Genomic DNA, 21,901 nt, shown 5'->3' with positions numbered 1-21,901 from the left:
AACAGCCATCCTCATATTCAACTCCCCCTCCCCACACCGTTCCTCCAACTTATGTGATAGGGCTCCATGAGGTATCCTGCTACATACAAGGTGTAGTTATACCAACTTAACTGTGACTTTATAATAAAGTCACAGTTAAGTTGGTCTTCCAATTTCCAAAGCCATGCTGTCCCATATAAAGAATCATATTCCCATTCATGAATTCTACCTTTAAGCAACTTTTCGATTAATGTAACCACCACTCCTGAGATACTGACTGGTCTATAATTTGAAATGTCAGTCTTACAGCCTCCTTTGTGTAATGGAACTATTTTGCCCTTTCTGCTCTCATAGGATTCTACCAATGCTGAGAGAGAAGGGCATTTACCATTTCCAATAACATACAGGTTGATATGTCATCCAACTCCACATCTGCATTCACAATGAGATTTTATAATATCCAAAGCACCCTGATATTCTCATCTCATCCACTGTCACAGTCTTTATTTCCACTTGGATGATACACACCTGCAAATTTTAACTCAGTAATTCAACTATTTTCTACCACCTCACCAGTGTTTATTCTTTCTTTTGCTTATCATGTAGTGAAAAAAAAAATTGTGGGGGGGGGGGTTCACTTGGACTGCTTGGCTAATTTTCTCATCTTTTCTTCATGTATCCACCATAATATTTTCTTCTTTAGCAGCATATGCTAAAGAAGAAACTCCCACCTGATTAGCCTATTAATCCTAGGTATGCAATCTGATACTAACTACTTCCTTAAATATCCTCTGTTTTCTGTGCATTATTAATATCTTTCCTTTGCAGTCTCTTGAACCATGGCACTATGCCAGGCTATCTCCTGAGAATGTTATAATCACTAGCTTTATAGTTCCACATACACACAACATTTGTGTGTGTGTGTGGAATTATATATATATATATTGCCTTAACTGACAATCTGACATACTTAACCAGGTCAAGACTTCATGATCTCATGCCTGAACTGGAGGAAAAATGGTAACCTTGATTATGGACAAATTTCTTCCAGCACATTCTGCTGTTTTAGGTTATCTATCAATTGCTGCATAAATTCCATTTTCTCTTAAATCCATAAGTTCCTTCTAAAGAAATATCAAATGTTTTAGGATTATAAATATCCCAAAACATCTACTCTTCAATTAGCATGTGTTCATCTGTGCTGCCTTTAATATAGTTATATCAAGTAAAACAAAATATTTTAATAGATTTGAAAAAATACAATACCATCTCCTTAGCTGGTTGTGACCAGAGTGAATATTCTATCACTTGATATTTGTAATGTTTCTCTTATGGAGAAGACTGAATTTCATTTGTAATTAAATTATATAGTGGTGCCATGGAATGAGCTAAAGGTTAAGTAAGTCAAGAGCCTTGTTCTAGAGACCACTACTCCCCCTGCCTCTCCCTTTACCAAAGTTCTTTTTAAAATTTTTCCTATTTTTTAACATGCCAACCTGTCAAATCTCTGTAACAAAAAAATTGTAAGACCTCAGTTAATTAAATAAAAAATGACCCAAAATTGTTGTGGATCAACTTAAAGGTTGTTATTTGGATTTATGGCTGAAGCAGCTAAGGCTTTCAACACAAAGCATTTACATTTCTCTTTCTAATTTGATTTGAATTACTAGAAACTGACTAGTTTATAATCTTTATGAAGAATAAATCCTTGTAAAGGTTCTTCATGCCCTAGAAGTATTTCAACTTTCCAACTTAAGAGCATTGGTATGGACTGAACTATTAAAAAGAAAGAAAGTAAAAAGAGGATGAGACGTTGGTTCAATAAGTTTGGAGCTCACTTACATGTGGATGTTGGCTAGCAACAGTTGCTCAAATTTTTTAGAAGTTTAGAAGAAAGTGGAGGTGGGATAGTGGCCAGTTAAGTAGATCAATGCCCATGAAAATCCCTAGAAAAAAGACAATGCAGAAGTAGTGTCTGAGAGAGCAAATGCAAGAAGATGGGATTCAAACCCAGGTCTTTCAACTGAAGTAAGCACAACTTTTGCATGAGATAGAGGTACCTTGAAATTGCACCATGTATGAAGATAAGTATCAATAAAGTTAACTACCTTAGAGAATTACACTCACCCCAAAATATTCTTCTCCAGAGTTATGCTGGTAGGAAAATTTCTTGGATGAAGACTAGATACAGACTTTAGTAATTCGAAGGCACTTTTCCAATACTTAGGCACCTGAAATGAAAATATTAAGCTTCATAAAAATTTAAAACAGGTTCTGAAATGATATCTAGTGAATACCAGATTATCCAGCAGTATAAAAACACAAAGCATTTACATTTCTCTTTCTAAATTGATTTGAATTACTAGAAACTGTGTAAAAAAAAAAAATTGTAATGAATAAATTAAATTTAATAAATTGCTATTCATTAGGGTAAGCCTGTATTTTCTTTCATCATGAAACTTTACTAGCATGATAATCACATGAATTATTATACAAAACTGAAGACTGGTATAAACAATTTCACCAATCATCTCATATGAAGACATCATTCATTCATTACAGTAATGAAAATACATGCTTAATTCCTATGCCTACATTATATTAAAGTAATGTGTAAGAAACTGTCAGCAGTAAGTGTAAACTGTCCAATACGACAAGTATAGCACAAAATAAACATTTTGAAAAGAAATTGTGGGTTGTGTTATGTACCCAGTTTCCTTGTACACCAGAATTTATGGTACTTGTCTTTTACTATATGTTTAGTTTCCTGAATTGGTTTATAAGTCGTTTTTTTTTAAATGAAGGTCAAGGATGAGTTCCTTCAAAACAACCTTCAATCTAGGGTAGCAAAATTAATTTCAAAAGCATGGCTCACTGAAAAACATCAGTGGATACAATAAACGATTAGCTTAGGATACCATAGGAATTCTTTCCAAAAGCAAATATTCATTAATATGAAATTAAAACTGGTTACATAACCAGCAGATCCAACTCATCAGCAATAACTAGTTAAGACATGTTTTTACCATGTATGAGGAAATAAGTTGAAGAATGATGGCAGCCAGTTTGATGAAAATACTATAGAAAAGACAGGGCAGAAACAGAATGTCTATGAGAAAGTGATTGTTAATGTTCAAAGAAAGGTAATTATTATGCAAAATGTACCCAGAGAAATAAAATGAGAAGAGATATCAGGCAAACATGACACTGGCAACTTGTACAGAACACACAATTTAAAATTCAGATATTTTTCCCCCTTCTCCATTTGCATTCAATTTGTATTGAGCACAAATTGAGGGGAAGGGAAATAATATCCACATCTTGATGACTTGTCAGTATCGATGCTATTATTAACAATTCTTCCAATGTCTTTTTTGCCAGAGATTAGAAGAAGCATGCAGTAAATCACTCTCAGCATAATATCTGGTAATTTGTCTTAACTGTCTATACAAGAAATGGAAGAGAAATATCAAAGCAGGGGGTGAGAGAGAGCATTTATTTACTCCAAGCAGTTTGGATTAGAATAGCAAAAACCACAGATGCTATCACATGCTGTACAATTGTACCAAAGGATATGAGACTGAAAATATTTGAAATTATGGACATGCTGTAGAAAATAAAACATGGATAAGGTTATGGTTTAAGTTACTGAGATCAAAGACAGTTAAAAAAAGATCCAAGGTATTCAGAGGATAGTAAGGGTTAACTTTTTACATTATTGAATAATTTGTGTTAGATCAAATAATCTTTCCGAGCTGGATCAGTGGTGTTAGAAAAAGGAAATCAGTTTGAGTTATACTGAAGTCCATGCAAGGGAGATGACCTGAAGATTGCAGAAAATCAAGCTTCAGAGTAGTTATTAGAATTTCAAGAACAGTAAAGAGATGCAATAGAAAAGGCAAAATGCGTAAATTAATTTTCAAAGGTGAGTAGTCTTTCAGAGATGAACTGTAGACTCATCTGTGCAATTATTCAAGAAAAAATGAAGAATGATTTGTGTTAAAAATCTTGACTAGTTCAGCCAAGAAAGCATATCGTGAAGTAGCCTATGAGGATTGAAAAAACAAAAGCTGGTGGACTCAGGAAGTTAAAGTTACAGAAGCAGTTGTGGAAAAGAGGAAAGAATCAACAAGTTCCTAACGAGTAAGTCAGTATGTGTTCTGAGAGAGAGAGATGTAAAAAAAAGTGAGGATGAGTAAAAGTAGCTAAATAAGTCATGGAAAGAATATAGAAAATATCAGGAAGATGCAAATATTCGGGAGACTATTAAAAAAAAAACTTAAAAATAAATATTGTAAATGGAATAGATGATAATGTGACTTGGAAAGATTATGAAATAAGCAGCGGAAGAAAGGGTCTGAAAATAGTCAAGAGGAATGCACTCCAGCAACACAAATATTTCGGATAGAAAACACTAACAAAAAAGTGAAATATGGAAAGGCAGCTGGAGTAGTGATATTTGATCAGAAATGCTCAAATATGGAAGTATAAAAATTTTAGTTTTTAATGGAGATATAAAAGTTAAGATCTGGTCAGAAGGACATACTTCAGATGACTTGAGTAGAGCTCTATAGAAAGGGCAATAACGCTGAAATGATGCTTTCCTAATGAGTGCTTCAGTTAAGATTTTTATGCAAGTTACTTTGAGAAAAGGATAATAGAAATTGTGAAAGAGCAAGCTAGGGTCAAGACAAATCATTGAAATATAACTAAGTTTTGTAGATCTAGAAAAGGCATGTGACAAGGTGCCAAAAGAAAAGCTTGTCAGTATGTTACAATTATCTGATGTAAATAGGACATATTTACAGATTTATTACAGCAGTTATTCAGGAATATAAGAATATAATATAGGAATATGACAACAGCATGAAGAAAGCATTGAGATTATTATCTCCACTGTTGATATTAGGTTTAATGCCACTTTCTTCATAATGTGATCTATAGAGATAGTGCACCCTTGTGTTACACCTGATCAGCATCATGCACCTCCAATTTTAACTGCTTTCAACTTAAATTTAGATTGTGTATTACTTCATATAATGTCCTATTTACATCAGATAATTGTAACATACTGACAAGTTTTTCTTTTGGCACCTTTTCTTTTTGGCAATAAAAAGACAGACATTATGAAAATAAGTACATGGAAAGAGCTGCATCCTGAATGGAGAACCTATAGAAGAAATAAAACCTTTTTAGTGAAGAATGAAAATTAAATATGAAAACAGACAGGCTGAATTAGCAAAGCTGGTATGATGGGGGGGGGTCAATTGAAGATAGCTGATCAAACATTAAAGACCACAGATATGAGAGTTCTGAAAAAAATTAGGAGCGTGAACAAATGGCACTGTTAAAATTCAGGAATGTGTGGGTGGGATGTGGTATGATCACTTAAACAGAAGTGGAAGAAGAAAGGTTATCAAAAACTATTTGATATATGGACGGTAGGGAAAAAAAAAAAAAAGCAAAGAAATATTGAACCAGGGCAGATCATACAAAGAGGATTCAAGGTAATCTCTGAATGAAGGCACATGTTTTATCCTTTTTAAAGAAGAAATCATGCAGAGGTAGTTGTATAATTTTAAGCATAAAGCTGAAATGGCTGTAATATCAGAGTAATGAAGAATTATTGGAATATGCAAAACATTATGAAATCAGTTTACCCCAGTTGCTTCATGAAAATGCAACCGTAATTTTTTATAATAATTCTACTCACAAAAGGATGTAAAACCTATGTCACTAAAGTCAGAAGGCTAACAAGGAGTAGATAATCCAGAAATCCTTCTCTAGAGACCAAGTGTACTTTTCAAATCATTTCAGCCCTCCAAGTTGTCATTTTCAGCTAAAAGTGTGATGTGTGACTTCATAGATAAATGACAGAAGGGTAAAGCATAATATTACTGTGAGCAAACAATAGATTCACTCTTGGATAAATTCATGAAAAAAAAAAAAAATTGCAATGGCTGGGAATCAAACCCAGGTCAATTGCTCAGAAGACAGCTATCCTAACCTCTATCACCACAACCATCATATGTCTTAAGTTTTCTAAAACCTTAATATGAACTATATTGGTCACTCACTTATTTGAATGGCAATGATGCCACTAAAATATTGAAGTGAACCACATAATCCATTCATCTTTATCATACCAGTTTTGTTCTACTATTACAATTACAGTTTAACTTACTGTACGTTCATTTCAGTGATTTTGATTTCTCTTGTTATTGTAACCGAAGTATGTATTTTGACTGCTTATTTAACTCAAAAAGCCAGGAGACCATACAAGAACTTTAGATATTCTGCACATAGCTGCACAGGTCCTGAAACTTTCCTGGGAATTGATTGAGATAAATTCAGGCTTTATTGTAAATAGAAAAGAAAGATGAAAATTTTGATGAAAGTCAATTGAGATATGCTCAGTTCTTCTCTTGTACAGCTCAGATAAGGGGTGAGCATTTAAAATGGAATAGGAAATAAATGCTTCCATAACAATAAAAATTGCTTCAGTAATGCATTCAGTGCAAATGTCCAGATTAGAAAACTGAAAACAATAATACAACTAAGGAAATGGGGCATAGAAGTAACGATCATCCTACTTGATACTCGTAATGCCAAGAATTATGAACTAGAGGGCAAACATCCACAGTATGCTTAGCACCATTAGTGAGGAAGATATCTAATGTTTGGATAGTGGTTAGGATTATCGGGTAGGCTAGTGAAAACATTTTAACAGCACTGGTGATAGATATCTCAGTACCTCTATGAACTTCATCTGTGCAATTAGAAAAAAAAAACGCTAGCTAAAGTTATAAATATTAAAATCTTCAAGAGATGACCACACTATTAGAAAACTTGGAAAGGAGAAAATCCTTTAATTAATTATTTAATAATTTTAAGGAAAGAAAATGAAAAAGTTCAGAATAGTTGATGGCATTTGGGGGGGGGGGGGACAGAAATAACAAATGGATCTGGAAGAATGGGTTGAGAGATTTCTAGCTAAAGAAGACTGAAAAGAGAAGATTCTAAGTTGGAAACTCTCTGGCATGGTATATTTGAGTGAACATATGCACAGGTAAGTTTTTGAGATGAAAACATTCTAAGATAGTGTAGTGAGTACTGAGGTGAGTAGTACTTGAAGCTAAAATCTGAGTTTAGTTAATAAAAATATGCCTAGTTTTGCAGAGTGAAGTGAAAGTGAACATTATTGGTGTTGGAGCTATGACTATATATTTGTGAAGTGAATCTGGAAGGATTTCAGAGGTTTGCCATTATCTACATCTAATCTCTTGGCTTGACTTGTCACTGTTGTTTTTAGTTACACCTGGGATAATGATATGGAACATGCAGTATAGTAAAAAAAAAAAAAAAAAAAAAAAAAAAAAAAATCAGTACTGAACTTCAACACATCCCTTCAATCCACATGTTACGAAATATGTCATTTGACTGCATGCACATTAATATAGAAGAGCATGTGTAGAATCTACAACAACACATTTAGCTAACAATAGTGTTGATGTTGGAAGAAAAGATGTTTATTGTTGAGCATTATTTTCATTCATACGAAGTTGGAAGAGTAAATAGTCCACGCCTATGACAAGTTTGTGAACAGTTTGTTCGTCGTTTCCACAAACATTAGTGTCATCATTGCTTTAATCAAGAGAGACTGACGTACCAGGAGTGTTCTGCTGCAATGCAAAGGGCATTTGGGGAGACTGTGCACTGTGGTCTCCCCAAATGCCCTTTGAGAATCCACAAATAAGAATCACAGGTGTGTGTTGGAGCAAGTGTTAGTCTCCAAAACACGGTAAAACTTGGGATATCAAGGTGGTCACTACAGAGAATCCTTAAGGAACTGGGTGCCTTTTCATACGTCATTCAGGTAGGTCAGTGTAACAGCAATGGATTATGCTGCACAGCATGCTGGCCAATGTGTATAAAGATCCATCCTTTTCCTCCATAAATATCTGGTTCTTGGATGAAGTGCATTTCCATCTAAGCAGTCGCATCTGAAGACCTGAATTATCCAAGAGAAGCCTCTTTGCAGCAAGAGGATCACTGCATGGTGTGCAGTTTCTGGCCATGGCATAATTGGGCTCTACTTCATTGAAGAGGGTGGTGTAACCATGACCATGAATAGCAAATGCTACATTGCGAATGTGTTGGTTCCATTCACCCAGGATTTTCATAGGATGTGTCATGCAAAAAACATTCCATTTTGTACACATGTATTCCAACAGGATGGAGCAACCTGTCACACATCACGTGGCTCTAGAGCCTATTTATAAGAACACTTCTGCAGGAGACTCGTTTCAAGGTTCACAGAATTCCCATACCCTTCACCTCACATTACTTGATGCCTTCATTTGGTGTATGCTGAAGGAATGGGTATTCCACCATGGCCCACCTTCAAATCTTGATGAACTAAGGGATAAAATTATATGATACGTCCAGTAAATGTCCCAAACCTTGTTCTCCAAGATGAAAGAGAACCTTTGCATGCGTTAGGAAACCTATCTCGAAAGACAAGGTGCCCATTTTGAGCACGTAATCTACTGTTGTTAATGCTTTGTACGTATCATCATGTGTGAGCACATTTCTTTGTTAATAAATCCTTTTACTCCATAACATATATCATTGTAGTTATACAGTACTGTTTTTTGTTTTTTTTTGTGCCATACTGTACAACAGTTCTAGAATTGTAACTGCATGCAGTTAGTTTATGGCAATGTTTATTTAAAACATTTTTTCTCTCTCTGTTTTTCCGAACAAAGTATGTTTAGAACAAAACAATACATGGACTGCCACTTTTGATGAAATAGCTAATGTTCACAAAAAATTCTATATTTTTTTGGCTAATACAACGTCTGAGTAGTAAAATATTTCATTTTCAATTCCCCACTTTGGTCACATAATTTTTCAGTAATTTACTTTTGAAAAAAAATCATATTGTAGTAAGAAAAAGTTTTTCTCTTCTAATGTTATTGCAGATTAAACTTGATTCTATACTATAATGATGTTAACAATAAACATTTAGGTTTTATTTATCTCTGTGTGAAATTGGAATAAGCAATTAAGCAAAGCACTGATTTTTGCTTTTGGTAATTTACTGAGTCACTCCTCTAATGTTTATATATTAGTTAGTACACTTTACTGCTAGTCTGGGAATGTTACCCTCAAAATGGCAGTTTTGAATTATAATAATTGCTAATGGAAGTGATGGCTGAGTGTTTTTTTTACTATTTTTGAAATATGTCAAAAGGTAGAAATGAAAATTTGGTAACCACATCAAACTGTATTTAAATTATGTATAAATCATTTTATTCTATATCATTAATTAATTTGCAGGCGTAGACTTCTGTGGCCAATTGGTAAATAGTATAACTTAAAGTTTAAACAAGAGAATTAATAAATACAAATCATGACCGTCTGGCTATTCATAAAACTCAAAATAAAAAAAATAAAACTTTATTATTATTATTATTTTTTTTTATTTGAGTTTTATGAATAGCCAGACGGTTATGATTTGTATTTATTAATTCTCTTGTTTAAACTTTAAGTTATACTATTTACCCTCTGAAGATGTAAATCCTATGATTTACCCCCTGAAGGGTAAATCATAAGACTTGATTTACCCTTCAGGGGTAAATCAAGTCGGGAACTTGAGTATTGTCGGGAACTATTATTTCAGTGTTTTATATAACTGAATAATAAAAAAAATGTGGTGTAATCACTGAAATATATCTTTTGAATTAATTAATTTGTTTAATTTTTCTCTTTTCATCTTGACAACAGCTATGAAACTCACCCAAAAATTCTGTATGGATTAAGCATTATTCCATAATTATTTCTATCATTATGTGGTCTGCTATTTTAATCTACAGAATAGTTTTCTGGATCCTAAAACACACTCAAAAATTTAAAGTTGCTAGGTCAAAAGCATATATTCACTATTTCTCCATGTTATCTTTAATTTAATTAAATTAGACATAATTATTTGAGTTGATGAAGTTATATTTTAATGGAGGAAAAAAAAAATTTTTTTATAAAACTGCTGCCTTGAAGCTTAAACCACTAGAATTTTACTGTCTATAATGAAAGTATTGACCAGTATAGTTTTAAACCCTTTAGTAGTTGTTGCCACTTTCTCTAGGTTCTGTAATATCTGGTATGCCTCTCAAGGGTATCCAAGAATTGATTATGATAAAACATTGCCATAAACTGAACAAAAGAGTAGCAATGAATGACTAGAGAACTAATATATGATAAGTGAGTTTAGACAACTGGTATAGCTAGTTAAATGAAGTCTAGATAATAAGTAACAAACAAATGTTATGACTTTATATACAGTCAATTGCCTATATCTGAAATTTGTTCTAAAAAGATTCCTGAAAGTGTATAAAAATTTATTTATCAGAGAAAACACACTTTCATCATATTTTTACTTCAGCCATTTTAAAAAATAGATCATTTCATTGTGATTGAAATACTTTTTGTTTTGAACAATATGTAATCCAATAAAATTTAATGTTTGGTTAATAAAAGAAAAATTTATCTCTTTAGACATTTAAGGCATTACTTCATCAAACTAATTATGTATTTATGATAATCTAAAAGATTTAAAATAATTTTACCTCTTCTTCTAACTGTGCTAATGAAGGACTAGGACCACAGAGAATGCATAAGTCTACTCCTTGAACTAAATGAAGTATGACAAGCCTGTTACACATCTGAAATGACATGTTTATACACCATAAATAAGTTCCAAATTTGAATAAAAAAAAGTACAAGCATTAAATCTTGATTTTATTCATTTTATACTTTTTTTAGTATTCATAAAAAAAAGTCACCATGAGCATATATTCAAATTTTATTGCCGTGACTATAATTTGTTTTCTTAATGAAGCTGTTAGTTAATGAAACATGTAAATTTTTTTTATTGCTATAAATCTTTTTATTATTATAATAAATCTGAGTAAATCCAACAAATGCAATTCCTGTTAGATCTGTGATACTGTAATAAACACTTTTCAACTTAATGGATGTTGGAAGTTTTCCAATTGGTTATACTATAAATTAAATCCCACAAATCATTATCAGTAAAGGTCGAAACTAATCTGGGTAGTGACCCTTCCCATAATGCATAGCATTATACATCTTTGTAAAGATATGTGCTTTGCATTATAGGATACTAAGGCAAGAGATGTGAAGCCATAAGCTTCTATATACGAGTTGCCAAGTCCTGAAATTACTTCAGGAACAAACTTTGTTTACTTACACTTGGATAAATGATTAAACCAAGAATATTATTTCTTGGCATTTTTCATTTACTTTTCAATTTAGCTGTTACAAAATCGGACCTATTTTTATAATTTTAACCTTGGATTATTCAATACACTGAGATAGCTATGGTATTATTATCAGGAAATCATTCTAGACATACAGGTTGCTTTTAGGGATAGCTCTGCTCCCATTCTTTTATCAAAAACAGGAGAAAAGCAGTTAAATGTTTCTTCCTGTCAGCTGATAGCTATTCCCCCCCCCTTTTTTTTTTCAATCATCAATGTTTAACCATTTCCCCCTCCTCCTCTCCAACACACACACACACGAGATAAATTATGACTGCAGCTTCGGAGCATACTGTCAACAAAAATTCACATTTTTAGCTTTTTTTTCTCCAGGATACTTGTAGTGACAACTAAAATTTCAAATGGAAGTATTTCTTGATATAGTCCATGACAGCAAAATTTGAGATGAAGTTTTTACATGATAACATTGAAACATTCTCTTTAAGTTTTTTAATACTCGGATATCACCAGAACAAAACTCTAAATCCATAATAAACACTACCCCTGTATAAAGAAGGCTGACACAACCTGTTAAATATGAAGAAAGATGGCATGTTTATAGAGGATAGATTGGTGCTCAAGGTGCTGGATACTAGCTATCCAGCAAGCATTAAAAGTGCTGAAAAGTGTAATGAGATACAGCTTCCTTGACCAATACTTAGCTGATCCGGACTGGGCTTTTCAGGACTGAGTTCATGCAAAACCAAGGGTGCCAAAGCAGCAAACCACCAGGTTTGCTGCTTTGACACCATTCTCTCTGATGGATGTCAAAGAGTTGCACTACAAGTTAAGCCTCAGGAAGAAGTAATGGGAAAAGAGAATTAAGGAAAAAATATAAGCAAAGAGAATGAAAAGGGGTCAGCATCATCATAAGGAAGTTCCCTCCATCATGAACAAGTGCCTAACATGTAGGTGAAGCAGGCTGCAGCAGAAAGAAGGTAGTGTTAACAAGCACTTCAGAGAGACTACACACTATGCTTTACCATCACATTAGAGCCCTTATCTTCCAATGAATAACTCAGTTCTTCTTTAAATCTGTTTCCTTTGCCTTCCATGATATGTATCAGAAAGCTATCTAATTCATTCCTACAAGTGAGAAGTAAAACGTTTATCTAGTTTCACCATGGTTTACCCATTGTTAACCTAAATGATTACAGCTAAGTTTCTTCAATTCAAAAACTTCTAAAAGATGAATTGTCATGTTAGATACACAACAGACAATAAAATTAATTTACATCAATGGTTTCAATGTTTTTTTTTTTCCCCATGCAAAATAAGAAAAAAACACACTTTCTAATATTAGAAATCATAATAAAGTGAAAATTGGCTTAAAACAACTCAGCCACTCCATATGAAAACCTACTGATCAGAATTTCCAGACTTGGTTTAGAATAACATATTATAAAAAGCTTAACTCATATATAATAAGCATAATGCACTTTTCTTGTGCAGTAGATTAGGCCAGGTTGGTTTACTGGGAACAGTACTCTTATCAAGAGTCAGGATAGTGATTCTTACTAAGTAAGAACTCACCTGGTTCTTACTCAAGTAAGAGTTGTTAGCCTGGTTGGCAGAATGGATAGTACGAGACCCCCTCCCCCACTTTTTGGAGGCCTGAGGTATCTTGAAGAACGTTCCATGGTTGGTCTCTCGAGCAGGGGGTTTCTGATTTATGTGAAACAAATTAAAAATACAATAATAAAAAAGAATGCTCAACCCACCCACAGTACTACTGTAAATTACACTTAAGAAATTATATTTTTGTTTAATCCTTTATCCAAGTGAAGTAAATTGCATGCAAAATATCTTCATGATTAGGCTACTTATATAAAATGGCTGATGACTTCACATCAATTGCTTTAGTATCCCATAATGCTATGCATTATGGATATGATTTCTGCATTAATTCAACCTTGGTACGTCTCCCACTGATGGAAGACAGACATTAATTCCATAATACATAGCATTACACATGTCTGAAAGGAAGCGCATTTTGCATTATCGGATGCTAAGGCAACTGATGTGAAGTCATCAACTTCTATGTGCAAGTAGCCTTCATGAAGATATTTCATGTACAAACCTTGTTTTTGTAAGCAAGCATAAACACCTATGTTTGCTTACACTTGGACAAAGAGTACTGTACTATGAGTGAACTATGGATTTTAGAATTTTTTCTAGGTTGTGTCACAAAAAAGAGTACTGCAGAAAGTGATGAGCTACTCTTACTAGGAAAAAAAACATTAGAGCTGAAATCTGATCTGCTGTATGGTTATAAGATGAATATTATCGATAAATCCGTTACTTTTATTCAACATGACAACCTATTAAATTTCAAGTATAAAATCCAATTAATTAAAAAGCTTCATTTTTGTCTTTTCTTCCTCTGCAAATAACTCTCTACAAGGTTCTACTTTTCAACCAATTTGACCAAATTTGGAATATAGTTGTTTCTGATAATGCTCAAGATCCTCTGAAAAATTCAGACTAATCAGATTAAAATGAAAAGTGGAAACTGTGGAGAGGAACCCTTTTCCTACAAATTAAAGACCAAGAAATTATATTTTGGTCATAATAAAATTATATTTTGGTGAAGTCATAGTAACCCATAATAAAATTATGGGTTACTATGACTTCATCAATTGCCTTAGTAACCCATAATGCAACACATATTCTTACAGACATGCATAATGGGAAACCAAAGATGAAACCAAGAATATAATTTCTTGGCATCTTTAATTTATAGTATAACCAAGTGAAAAAACTTTCAACATCTACTGTTTTCTACAAACACACATTTTTATAAGATATGTGCAAAAGTTGTTTTTTTTAGAAGAAAAAAATGCCATAGGCACCAAAAAAAGGATATTATTCAAACAGATTGTTGAAATCATTTATTTGACACTATTTTCCAGCATATGAAAAAAAAAAAAATGAGCATGTAGGAGCAATACAATTTAAAATCAGTTACCTGGCTAACATTACTATTTTTTAATTGCAAAGAATACAATTTCCTTCTGACAATAAAGTCAGGAAAGCAAACTATCTAAATGGCAGCTAACCTCCTTCCCTTCCACCACCCTCTTTAATACATAGGAAATGCATTTTTATGAAATTTCACACAACAGTTACCTAGTTGTGTCTTAAATAGCGTTCAGATGTATGAGAGAGTTTTTTATGTTCAGAATACTATAGTTAAAGTTCTATAACATGTATCCAGTGAAACTGTAGACTTTTTTTTTGTGTGATGTAATGTACACTTATGTAACAACATTCTGAATTTCATTTCTGCATATTAAAACAAGATTAACTCCCATAATTCTTGGCAAATATAACAGATAATATAGTGGTAAAGAAAATGGCAGTTCTTTTCTTCATATGAACCACTTTTCAATCAAATAACATTCCAAAAATATAATTATTTTTAAAGCTATTTCATGTTTGTTAATACACAGGGTTCTTAAAATACCAGTGCATCATTATTAAACTTTTAAAATAAAGGAACCTACCTTAGGACAACTACTAGGAAGATAGATAGGAATATCTTTGGCAGTTGCTTTTGGAGAAGAATTTACAAATGAAGACAACAGTGATTTCTCCTGGCCAGTCAAAGACCACCATTTTTTTGTGGCCACCAATACCTTTCCTTTCACGAGAAGGCATCCATATGCACTGTCTGCAGCATCTGTGAATGCCTCTAAATAACTCTATATGAATAAACACAAAGAAGTATTATAAATACAATGGTAAACAAAAATATATATATATATATTCTTACATAGCAGTTTATTTACCTCTTACAAGTATAAAATAGATAATACATATAACAGCAACAACTCTCAAAGATAGACTGCTGAATGTAAGCGGTAAACATCTTCAAAAATAGACCATGAAAGCAGCAGTTCATACTTATACTTATCTTTTTCTACTTTCATTTGTTGGTCTGTACAAAGAGAGTAAGAATACTGAATAAGTGCAATCTAACCTGGTTGGTGTCCCAACCACCTCAGGTAACTTTCCAAAGTATTTCTATGATATATCTTTTATTGGCAGAAATCATATAATAGATTTTAGGTATAACATTATGAAAATTTTCAAATCTTTTCATTAATTTAGTAAGATATAAATAGCATCGCAGATTAAAAAATGTAACTGAAAAGGTTTTTTTTTTTTTTTGGCAAAAAAGTTTTTTCCCCCAGACCACATTCTATTTCCAGCAAACATTTTCATCCTATAACAAAATCTTTTGAAAAAAATTCTAAATCGAAAAAAAAATTAAAAAGAAATATTTTTCGTGTTTAATTCATTTCATGCATGAATGATTCGTCAGTGGCTTCTGAATCATCCACATAATTATTCAGAAGTCACCTGCTACTGACATCAATCTATTTCTCTTTGGGTAGTTAAATGATCATATGAATAAAATATATCAAATGATTTATGCTTCATATCCATGTTATTCTAATAACATCCAAATTTTATTTCAATGGACACTTCTCTCCATTTATTTATTGACTTGTAAACAAAGCCAAGGCTGGTATGGTGGTTAATCAAAAACTTAAATTTAATAACTTAATTTTTTACACATCGCCTCGAACATACCAGACCTTGACAAAAACAGTTGCTCCTAAAGTAAATGCACATCTTGCTGCCAACTTAAATGTCAATATGCCATGATTCCTCATAGCAAAGAACACAATGCTATGAGCAAAAAATAACTGAGAACCACTCATATACACTAACCACTCACAAATAGATCAGGACATAGAAAGGCCTTGTAAAGTGGGAGAATAACTTCTTTATTCTCACAAGTTAGTGTGCTTTTCAAACTCATCATCATCATCAAATTCTTGCCATGTACCCTCAAGGGGTGTACAGGATATGATAGTACTACATCATTACTAACTTCCTATCTACAATTTTCCTCCAAATCAGTCTGTTACTTGTCAAGACTCCAACATTATCAAATCTTATATTTCTATCATCTAAGGCACTTTGTACCGTATCAATCCACCTATATCTTGGTCTTCCTCTGGGTCGTTTTGCTGCCAACCTGGCAAAGAACACTTGTTTTGCTAATCTTTCCTCGCCCATTCTGTTCAAGTGACCATACCACCTGAGATTTGCTCTGCTAATGCATTCCTGGATGCTGACAATGTCAAGCTCTTTCCTAATATCCTCGTTTTTAATATGATATTGCCATTGATGCCATCTGTTTACGCCTATAATCTTTCTCAGGACTCTCAAATCTGCGGTCTCTAGTCTTTGGTCAAGTGTTTTACTTCTGACCCAGCTCTCAGATCCATAAGTTAAAACTGGTTTGAACACTGTCTTGTATACAGCTAATTTAGTGTTCCGACTAATTTCTCTCTTATTTCATATGAATTTATTCAGTTGACTTCCCACCATACCAGCTTTGCTGATTCTGTTATCTATTTCTATATTTAATTTACCATCTTCACTAAAAAATCGTGCCTAAGTAGCTGAAATCTTTTACTTGTTCCACAGGTTCCCCATTCGCAACACAGTTGACATTTTCAATGATTCTGCCTATTTTCATTGTCTTTGTCTTTTTATTGCTCACCTTCATACCGTATCTATTACAACAGTTATTCAATTTAGTCAGAGAATCTTGCAGACTTGTAGCGGATTTATTTAGAAGTATAACATCATCCGCATAAAGCAAAGAGCTGGCATTAACATCTCCAATTTTGATATCATGTTTAATACCACTTTCCTTCATAATGTGATTCATATAGATAATGAATAACAGAGGGGATAATGTACATCCTTGTCTCACACCAGATTTAACATTAAACCATCTTCCTGTACTTCCTTCAATTCTAACTGCTGACTCACAACTCAAATAAAGACTAAGTATTGCTTGATATAATGCCCCATTGACACCATATAACTGTAGCGTATTGAATAGCTTCTCTCTTGGCACCTTGTCATATGCCTTTTCCAAATCGACAAAACTTAAATACAGATCTTTGTTATATTCCCATGCTTTCTCGACTATTTGTCGTAAAGTGAAGATCTGATCCTGACAGCCTCTATTTGGCCTGAATCCAGCTTGTTCTTCACCAAGTTTTTCTTCCACAATTCTTCTCAACCGTTTCTCAAGTATACTTGTATAAATCTTGCCAGGAACACTCAGTAGGGAAATACCTCTGTAATTCACGCATTCAGTTTTATTTCCATTTTTATATATGGGTACTATGAGAGCTCTACTCCAATCATTGGGAATTCGTCCCTCTGTCCAGGCATTCTGAACTATGCAGTGCAGCCACTGTAAGACTTTTATACCACCATACTTCAGCATTTCTGGTCAAATATCATCTACTCCTGCTGCCTTTACACACTTCAAGCCTTTGATGGCTTTTTCTACTTCAAGTATGGATAAGTATTCCTGACTGCATACCAGGTTGGTGTTTTTTACCACTGTGCTGTCATCACTGCTTGTTTCATTTAGCAGTTTTTCAAAGTAATTACTCCATACTTCAAGGATATCTTTTTCTCCCGTTTTCATGTCACCTTTATCATCTCTAATTCCTTTTACAGCACTCTTTCCTCCATTCTTAAGCTTCTTCAACAACCTCCAGAATATTTTGCCACCTTCTTGATATTTATTTTCTATATTCTTGCCAAAGTCCTCCCATGATGACTTTTGTTTAGCTAGTTTTACACAGTGTTTAGCAGTCTTGCATTTGTCTCTGTATTCTCTAAGAGCACAAGCTGACTTATTTGCCAGGAACGTTTGATATGCTTTCTTCTTTTCCTTCACTGCCTCTTTAACTTCCTGTGTCCATCATGGAGTTCTAATTTTTCTATCCTTGCAGACAACTTCACTACATGCCTCTCTGGCTGAATCACTCAGGGCTTTTTTCAAGGCTTGCCACTGAATCTCCAAGGTTTGATTCCTGTTCTCAAACTCTTTCATTTTTTCTTCAATAATCTTTGTGTATTTTAGTCTACAGTTCACATCTGAGAGCTGCTCAACTTTTATTCGCTTTAAAACTTTCTTACATGTTATTCTTTTCAATATGAAATTCAATTTTATCCTGCTAAAGACTAGATAGTGACCACTTCCAATTTCAAATCCTCTGTACACTCTGGTGTCCTGCACCAGGGAGAAAACATCACTATCAACAATAACATAGTCAATGAGACTTTTCTTATTCCTAGCCTCTTCTCTCCATATGAATTTGTGCACATTTTTATGTTGGAACAACCAGTCGATGTCCTGAGCAGAGATCCAACAGGTATTTGCTATTATTATTAGCTTTGCTCTTTTCTCCAAATTTTCCCAAAACATTTTTGTATGTCTGACAATCACTTCCTACTCTGTTATTTAGATTCCCAACAATGACCAACTTTTCCTTTTTCATTGTGTCAGTAGCTTTCTCTAGAGCCTCAAAAAATTCCTCCACTTCTATCTTAGCAGAGCCTTCTGTGGGACAATAGGCACAAATAAGTCTCATTGTCCAGTTCCCCATTCTCATATTTGAATATCTCTACTTGACACTGTATTCCTCTTGAATGCTTCATGAGCATTCTTCTTGAATGACATTCCTGCCATTCAAGAAGATGAGCTTCGTATTTTGTGTTGAATACTATGGCTACTCCTTCTTTTCCTTGATTGTCATTTCCTGAATATAACATTTTGTATTTATTGGTCAGAAAGATCTCACCAGTTTTTGTATTTTTTGTTTCAGTCACTCCTATTATGTCGATCTGGTACTTATCCAATTCCTCCGCTAGCTCCATTTCTTTGCCATTCAGGCTTCTTATGATGATAGTACCGATCTTTAACGCTGGTGATGTTGAGTTCGGGTGTATTTTCAGATTTGTTCCAGTAGCTGACTTTTCGCTGTTCACCCTGGTTCCGTGGCGAAAACAACGGGGGCCTTGTTTAACTGGGCGACGCCCCAGCCGGCATGAAATTTTGTCATGTTGTACCATCATTTTGTATTTTGGTTTAACCAATAGGAATACAATTTGGTCGGCCAAATCCCAAATTGCCAGCCCATCCTTGTTCATTCAGTATCCAGGTAGATACCCAACAGGGTGCACCATGAGAAGGTGAGGATTGGACGTTAGGTCAGAAGTCCTGGTAGGTTCTCCGCATTCCTTTAAAGGCTATGTGGAGGTCTCCTCTCAGTTATACAGCTTTAACCCTTAAGCTGTATAACTATGAAAACTAGGCAGATAGAAAAATATAAGCAAAAAGATAATATTCTTTAAAAAAAATCAAAGTTCTGTAGAAAACAAAAGACTAAAGTTCCACAAGTTTTGTCCATAAAGGAGAATACTATTAGTGTAGATTATTGAAGATAAGCTGTATTTTACATTTTGAAGTTGTGATTTGAAGAATATACTGTTGCGTACACGGTTATTTATATTGTATATGTTAGTTTTATAAATTAAAAATTTTTTCTTTGGTTATAAAAGGTGTGTGAAAATCCAATCTCTTAAGTTAGTTTGGAAGAATCGGTGTGCAAGTTGGATTTGTAGTTTCACTTCAAGTGTCTTTATTTTGAAATTAAGAGTTAAATTACTGAGTTGAGAGAGTAATCCTATTTGCACTAATTTATTAGTGCAAATAAGATTGCATGCATACAAAGAAATTACAAACGATATTTCTCCATACCCACACACCCCTACCTTGAAATCTACTCTGAGAACTTAATGTCCAACATTTATCAGGAGGTGATAATTTGCATTTTGGTTGCCAAAAGAAAGCCAGTCAAGTAGACATTTGTTAATCCTAGCAGGTGACAAAAATGCAACCAAAAATTCCAGCAACTAAATTGCAAAGCTGCTAGGTGACAAGTGGAATAAGCAACGATGGAATCGTGTTCCTTCCTACCTTCTCCACTGAAAATTTTCAGGTGAGCTTTTTAATACTTCAGCAGAAAAGGTAGCTGCAGCAATGGTGCAATTACAAGTAAAATATTTCAGCTTATATAGACAGTTTTTAGCAAAGATAACAAATTAAATTTGGAAACAGACAACGGAATAAGCAAAGTAGGTGTATGGTGGAAAATCAGCTGAATAAATTTATACATAAGAGAAATTAGCCAAAATACTAAACTAGCAATATACAAGACAGTCTTCGAACCAATTTTAAATCATGGATGTGTGAGTTGGGTTAGAAATGAAGCACCTAATCGAAGATACTGCCTGACATGAGTTCTGAGAAATATTAGAGAGTGAGACAATGGCAGAATCATACTGAAAATATTAAAATGAAGATATTAAAAAGGAACTTGACACTTAACATTCAAGAATGTATAAACAGAGCTAATCTAAGGTTGAGAACCTGCATGGTCTCCTCTCCTCTATCAATTAGATTGCATATCTATCCCTCATCATAGATTAGTAAGAACCACATTTCTTTTGCTTCATACATATGAACTTAAATCAGTCTGACTCAATACAATTTTCTTTAAGCAGTTTAATGCTATGAAACAAACACTATTTTTACAAGCACCACAAAAAAACTGGGTGCCCGTGAATTAGCGTTTGCTTCATATTTAGATATATAGAATGTTCCCCTTCTCAATAAATATTTTCCAATAAGTTTATCATTAATTACAATACTTTATACCACCTCAAATTCTCAATAGCAATATAGGAAATACTGAAGCAGTATAGAAACCTAGTAACCTTCTTCATTCAAACTGCACTACATGTAATTAATATTGAATTCATAACTTGGAAGAATACTGTTATATCTGTAATTCGTCGTCTGTGTTATTGTTATATCCTTACTTTCATAAGTTCAATCTTATTATACATTAATATACTGTCTCTAGAATCTATCCTTTAGCTTACTTAAAACTGTGTACAATCAAAGTCCTACCAGCTACTCTATTGTTATGTCGCTATCTCTCTATATTATATCTTATTCTACCTCTATAATAACTCTCCTAATCTATTGTCGTGCTCCTAAAATACTAATTCAGATTTATTTCCTCTTCGGATATTGGCAAAGTTTATATTTCGCTGCGCCAGCCAATATCCTATAACAGAAGAGACTCTTGTTCAGGGAAATAATTCAAAATCTAAAAGGATACACACAATAATTTATCTCACGCTAGCACTGTGCAGATTCAGTTAGCAGTCGTAGACCGAATCTCACTTAAACAATTATATCTAAATTCCTTCCCGCCCAAAAGGTTCAATTTCATAAGTGGTGGTTTGAATTCATAATCAGGCATAACTCAGGTATAAGGTACAAAGCATGTTTATTGGAAAAACATAAAACATTTTACAGTTATTTAAGTTCAAACAAAATTCACTCTAAGTTAAGGGTTATACTAAATCACAATGAATCAGAGCAAATTAAATCCTTCAATTATGAAAGGATTAGGTTTAAGCTTAATACTACTACTATATAACTCCTTTCACAAATTACTCACAGAATACTTATTTGACACTTTCATTAATACTCTATCAATGATTACCTTAATTCTAAATTTCATTTAAGCAAGTCTAGCCATTCACAAATCACTGCCTATTTAACAACTCTTCTTTGTTCCACAAGGGCTTAATTAATTCAGTCAAATTCTCACTAA

The 21,901-nt window shown here is 33.4% G+C and overlaps 1 protein-coding gene across 1 annotated transcript in view; it reads right to left on the bottom strand.

Annotated features, from left to right (window-relative positions):
* fy (fuzzy planar cell polarity protein-like protein) overlaps positions 1–21,901 on the bottom strand; it is a 114,732-nt gene that overhangs the window by 21,738 nt on the left and 71,093 nt on the right. The window contains exons 5-7 of the mRNA XM_090395390.1: positions 14,828–15,025; positions 10,608–10,703; positions 2,107–2,210 (exon numbers count right to left, since the gene is read on the bottom strand). Coding sequence (XP_090251516.1) covers positions 2,107–2,210; positions 10,608–10,703; positions 14,828–15,025 — 398 coding nt within the window. The remainder of the gene's footprint in view (positions 1–2,106; positions 2,211–10,607; positions 10,704–14,827; positions 15,026–21,901) is intronic.

Source organism: Typopeltis vanoorti, chromosome 7 (genome assembly GCF_054136105.1).
Source record: "Typopeltis vanoorti isolate ZY-2024b chromosome 7, IOZ_Tvanoo_1.0, whole genome shotgun sequence".
NCBI classification, from domain to species: Eukaryota; Metazoa; Arthropoda; class Arachnida; order Uropygi; family Thelyphonidae; genus Typopeltis; species Typopeltis vanoorti.
Note: the sequence above shows the minus strand (reverse complement) of the source record. Positions and strands in the feature narration are given on the sequence as shown.